The sequence below is a fragment of the Fistularia commersonii genome, chromosome 1 (genome assembly GCF_037954325.1).
Source record: "Fistularia commersonii isolate RoL2024-O1a breed Wild chromosome 1, RoL_Fcom_v1.0, whole genome shotgun sequence".
Taxonomy (NCBI): domain Eukaryota; kingdom Metazoa; phylum Chordata; class Actinopteri; order Syngnathiformes; family Fistulariidae; genus Fistularia; species Fistularia commersonii.
In genome coordinates, this window is record NC_141284.1 from 9,548,802 (window position 1) to 9,554,840 (window position 6,039).

The window sequence follows — 6,039 nt, forward strand, 5'->3', positions numbered from 1 at the left end:
GACTAAAAATGGAATGGATATTTGTGTCAATTCATCACTCTAAGGGGCTGAAAGTTGATGCGACCCAGCGATGTGTGGGCCATGCAATGATGAAGCTCAGTTTCAAAAAGAATGTTTGTCCAGTGTTTATGGTAGGGTTTTTTGGGGGGATTGTAGCTCAAAATTTTGATTAGGCAATTTCTCAAACACTTCAGTTATGATATTTTTTTATCACAAGTGTATTTAACATGTAATGAACTACTGCAGTCTCAATATTTGTTGTTTGTTCTGTTTGCTTGAATGCACCATAAATTGAAAAAAAAATTATATTTTCAATAGGAATTAACCATCACCAAACTGTACTTTGCAGCATTAGAAATGCTTTCTTTTGTGTGATTGGTGGAATGCATGACAATGGAGCAATATTATCAAGCAATGACAAGATCTGTTTTAGAAATGTTTTTGAATGAGATTTTTTGGCTCCATTTATACTTTTAGCTTTCTTATGATAGCCCTGGCTATTTACAACAGTAAAATTATGAAGTCTTTTTTTTCTGAAAATTGTATTTAAATTTATTCCATAAAAGTGGCAAATAGAAATAAAAATCCTGTTTCTTGGCTTGATGAATCGTGGTAGTCAGTCTACCAGGTGATGTGGGGACAAGGATTCTTTATATCTGTTCTTATCAAGTTCAAACAGACCACAGAGGGGAGCCCAGATCCTCTCTTAACAAATTGGTGAGGATATAAACACTTCCCAACCTCGAAGTACAGCTTCGGTCAAGATTGAGATAAAACCTTTCACACATAAACGACAAAGTAAAGACTTATGTAACAGTCTAAGTCAACATACTGGTTCAGTACTGACAAGAGTCTCTGCTGTCATGCCCTTAGCAATCCAAATACATGCAGATGTAAAGGACATAGACAAATAGTATTAGCTGGCAAATGAGTGCTGTGTAGGATTCACGGCTTAAAATTTCAAGACTGAATATATTGCTGCCACTTGGTGATTCTAATTTCTTTTTTAGGTTGTTCAAGGTGCATCTAAGGTGGGCCTGAGTTTGAAGGGCAACTATACAACAGATGGCTTTTGGAAATTCACCAGTTCTACTGTGTTTGCTGCCACGGTAGTCACAACAATCGGTGAGCCAATGGATTAAACAACAGATTTTTAAAGTCAAAAATATCATTAATCAACAGATATGTCTTAATATTGTATTTGTGTGGAAAACTAGATACTGACAAAAAGTACTTAATCATGTAGAAACACTCAAGTCAATTGTTACATAAAATGTTACTTGAGACTAGTTACTCTTCTCCATAGTTTTGTTCTCTACCCACATGCTTATAACTGACAATTTTGCAGGTTATGGGAACATGAGTCCAAGCTCTACGGCGGGACAGATCTTTTGTGTGTTCTTCGCACTTTTTGGAATCCCACTCAATATGTTGGTGCTCAACAGGGTGGGAAAGTACATGCTTGCAATAGAAAGAAACATATCAGACTTCATTGAGGCAAAGACAGAGCAAAGGGTGAGTAGAGTTACAATCAGCTTATTTTTATTTACTGAAATGTCTTAAATGTCTACTCTGTTTTATATTGTCTTTCATCTCTTATCTTTTTGAAGCAGTGCACCAGCTTCTTCATCCATCTAGTGTCCTACCTATCTGGGGCGGTTCTTTTCGTCATATTACCTATGATCGTCTTCCAGACACAGGAAGGTTGGACTTCCTCACAGGCTATGTACTACTGCTTCATCACCCTAAGCACCATTGGCTTTGGAGATTTTGTAGCAGGTGCAGCACATGCTTCAATTTCCCCATGTATCAAAGGACGCTTGTTTTCAAATGTGACTTTAGACTTCTTTCGTGCAGCATCACTGCAGTTTGCATTTATCACCTCAACTGATTTGTCACATCAATGTTATTTATTATTATTTGCCTTTCAGACAACAATCCAGAGAAAGAATATCCTGAGTGGTACAGTGTTCTCATGGCATCATGGATTTTCTTTGGCCTGGCTTGGCTGGCTCTCATTATTAACCACTCCATTGATATCCTGGAACAGTTCAACACCACCCTCAGACAGTGGTGGTCTAACACAACAGAAGAGGACAATGACACCAAGAAGTCACAGATGATTCCAACATCTTCAAAATAGTCAAGTGTCACCAGAGAATGAACTTGGCTGTCTGTCAGTTAGGACCTAGAATAAAGCACAAACAAATGTTTGTGTGATGAGACTGTAATTTTCTGCATATTCTTGTTTAATGACTCATTTTTGTTGAGTTACATTTTTATTTGTTTTGTTACTCACTGTAAAGAAGTGGTTCTTCATTCCCAAGAAATGCAGAATTATTTTTAGACAACATTTACTTTCTATCCTGCTGCCAGCTTTAATATTTCAATGTGTTTGCTCAGCCCACTTACCAAAATCCAAATTATTGGCAAACTCTTACATTTTACAATCTAGCTGTTGAGAAGCCAGTTATATTGCCAATCACCACTGCAATATTATATTTAAAAAATATATTCAATACTTTTTCATAATCAAAAGATTTACATATTACTTTTATGGAGTTGACTAGTAATATTCATGTGGATGAATCCTGAAAGTTCTTCAATTTCCTATTGAGAAAACTGCTTGAAAATATGCTTATTGATTTCCTTGGGTAACTGAGAACTTGGCGTGCTTGAAAGTCAGATTATAAAACTGATTTTAAAGCATTTTTCGATTGAACTGACTGATGCTTATATTTCATGTCCATCTGAGTATTTCTTAGCTAATGTACCGATCATGTTTGCATTACCCTTTTTCCACTAGATGGTGTAATTGCGCCACAAAATTGACAATTCAATAAAAACTGAAGCCGTGCCTGTGGCATTCTTTTTAAATACCCAGGATTAAGTAGTTATTTGATAAAAGGTTCAGGCAATATACCAAGATCAACAAAAAGTGTGTTAACATGAAGTTAAAACTACCTATGTTCAACTTCATGATTATGTATGAGTATGCATGATTGGCCAACCTTTGACATCCCAATAACAAGGCTTGAATAGTTCAAATATATATGCAAAAATGGTAAAAATGTTAACAGGTTCAATGATAAAATAAGATGCTCATTATGTGCAAAATAACCATGTTTAATTATAAATCAATTAATTGATATTAATTATCAGGCTCAAGTCTTACAGAAAAAGCATGTTCAGTTCTGAAGAAACAATTCTCCCCTGGGCATTCAAAATCAAATTTATTATTGTATCCACCTCTTTCTTTCCATTATGCTGAAGCAACGCATAGTTTTTTTTTCTAATAAACTGGAATGGAGTGGAAAGCTCAGCGAAATGGATAAAAACTTCACATCCCATAAGCCCTTTTTTCTCCAAACTGTAAGCCTAGGCTTACAGAAGCCTATAGGGTTGCAAAATATGGTTTTCCATCTGAATAACTTATGACCCAATGTAGACACAATGACACACTTCTTAGCATGGAATATTTAAAATGTGACATTCTTGGTGGTTTTCGTTATTATTTGTATCTTTAAAAGCCTTTGAATGTAGCATTTACTGTACAGTCTATGCTACTGTATTGTCCAATCCAGATAGTTTTAGGGGTAAAGTATATGGGAAACACGTACAAACATAACAACAAAAATGTATTGACTTTAAACTTTATTGATTGATTGAATGATAGAATGATTATCATTCTATCATTTCAGTGCATCACTGACATTTGAATTTGGTTATCATAGAAACTCCTGTTCGTAAACACATTATTTGATTTCCATAAGCTTATAGTGAACATGATGTACCATAGGCAAAGCTAGTGCCATCATCGTCTTATGTTATTCTAAGCTGGACCATATGGCTTCAACATTAAAGTAGCTTTATGTAACTTTTTACAATGTACGGAACTTTAGTGATGCACAGGAAATGGCAAGTTGTACCCTGCAGAAACAGACCCTTGAATTCTGAAAAAGACATTGGTGCAGCTAAGAAACTTGACACTATGCATAAACAAGAAATATAGTCATGACAATAACAACTGAAAGAACAAAAAATTTACTAAGCTTTCAAAAGTTGGTCTAATTTTGCTGAAGAAGTCAGACAACTCAAAGTCACCGCAACTCAAACCTTTTTTTTTAAACAGTCTTTACATTTTTTTTATTCTTGGGTTTTCTATCACTTGTGTTCTAAATTTCTTTTGTCAGTTTTCATTCAAATATGGAACATTCTGGCAGTGACTTGGCAAACTACTGTGCCACGTTATTACCAATCATCATCACTATTACTATCACAATCACCATCATCGTTGTTATTTTTGTTATTGTTGTTGTTCTGGTGCTGGTGGTTATTGTCCTTTTTGTTGGCGAGGAGTCTCTGTCAGAAGACATTCAGAGGAAGAACTTTGTCGAAAAAATTATAGTGTAAATTCTTTTCAACTGAGGAACCTAAACTTCTCCTACAAAGATCCTCTCCAAACAGATATCGTTAAAATGAAATGTAGGCCAATGTACTTCTCGGGGATTCCTGTGGGGATTCCTTCAGCGGTATGGGGTACTGAATCCTGTCATATGCTGTTCAGTCCCTGTATGATTGGTGTCGGAGCTTGGTCTGCATTGCCGGTTGTAAGCCAGACCCGTTTCCATTGAGAGTTAGACTCCACCGGGGCTGTCCTTTGTCACCGATTCTGTTCATAACTTTTTATATAACTTTCCCTATGGACAGAATTTGCCTCAAATTCTGTCCATAGTGATTTTCCTAGGGAAAAAAAAGATGGGAGAGTGTTTGCTGCTTGACCAGCAATTCAGTTATTTCAGTTTGTCTTTTAAACATGTCAGTCATGTGCACATTAGTTTCACCATGTGATCCAGCAGATTGAGTAGGCTGTCTACTGTCTCTCTGGGAAACTACAACCTCTCTGTGTCTTGCAGGCCTTTGAGTTGTAGTAGGAATTCTATATTCAGTGGGAGTGTCATATCAGTAACCACTAGGTAGGCTCTTGTCTTCTGAATCCTGGTATACGCGAACTTTCGCTTCTGTGGCAGCCAGCTGAGATGCTAAGGCAACTCTCTCTCTCTCTCTCTCTCTCTCTCCGTGCTTTTAGTGCTGCCACCTCTAGATCCAAATCCAGTTGGTCAGTCAATGCTTTTGATTTTGCTTTTAGAGCTGTGTACACTGTCTCAGCCTTTAAATGCACTTGTGGCTTTACAGCTCTGCTGCACACTTTGCTCGGATTGTGATGCACCATCAATAGGTTTACCTTTACCATCTTTCTCCTGTTCATCATCCTTGACCTGCCAATTTATACACTTCTTCAAGAAAAGCCAAAAAATAAATTGAACTGGGCTGGTACCAGAGCTGGAGGTAGAGATGAAGATGTTGAGGTTCTCTTTGAGAGTGACTTATAATCTTAATAAATTATCATTATCTAATTCAATAGTTGATGGGACTTGCTGGTTGGATTCATTAACTGACACACTAATTGATTTAAAGTTTATTCTCAAAGGTCTGTCACTTTCATCACAGGTATGAGGCAACAACTCACTATTTCTTCCAGGCAATATAGCAAAAAGTACCAGACTGTGCCACCCACCAACAGCATGCTATTCCTCATACATTTTCTGTTTGGCTAACTATTCAGCTCAGACCATTCTGGTCAGGGTGCCTCTTGGACAACCTCCCGGGTGAGATGTTCCAGGCATGTCAAACCAGAAGGAGTCCCTAGGGAAGACTCAGGACACCCTGGGGGGGACTATGTCTATGGGCTGGCTTGCAGGGGAAAGGGAAGTCTGGGGCTCTGCTTTGGCTGCTGCACCTGTGACCCGGTCCCAGATAAGTGGAGAAAGATGGTTGGATGGATGACAGATTACAGTCTCCTTGTATCAAACAACACAGATAACATTGTTTATCATCAGAAAAGGTTTCATCAAAAATTTTGTCTCACCCCCTCAAGCTGCCACCTTATTGTAGTGGAAGTTTTGTATGTCCCAATGCTCTCAGGAAGTTACTTGTAAGGGGCATGCCCTTGGTATGGTCACCCAAGCCATACAGGTC

The 6,039-nt window shown here is 37.6% G+C and overlaps 1 protein-coding gene across 1 annotated transcript; it reads left to right on the top strand.

Moving 5' to 3' along the window:
• The first annotated feature begins 1,427 nt into the window (after window positions 1-1,427).
• On the top strand, window positions 1,428-2,855 carry LOC147237300 (potassium channel subfamily K member 17-like). Its single transcript, XM_086146862.1, has 3 exons — window positions 1,428-1,515; window positions 1,611-1,779; window positions 1,932-2,855. The coding sequence occupies exons 1-3, from the start codon at window positions 1,429-1,431 to the stop codon at window positions 2,141-2,143; spliced, it is 468 nt and encodes a 155-aa protein (XP_086002988.1). The 5' UTR covers window position 1,428; the 3' UTR covers window positions 2,144-2,855.
• Window positions 2,856-6,039: the final 3,184 nt, after the last annotated feature.

Coding starts and splice junctions, on each gene's coding strand:
- LOC147237300 (XM_086146862.1), top strand. CDS start 1,429: ATGTTGGTGCTCAACAGGGTGGGAAAGTACATGCTTGCAATAGAAAGA. Junction 1,516..1,610: donor AGGCAAAGACAGAGCAAAGG/GTGAGTAGAGTT, acceptor ATCTTTTTGAAG/CAGTGCACCAGCTTCTTCAT. Junction 1,780..1,931: donor CTTTGGAGATTTTGTAGCAG/GTGCAGCACATG, acceptor TTTGCCTTTCAG/ACAACAATCCAGAGAAAGAA.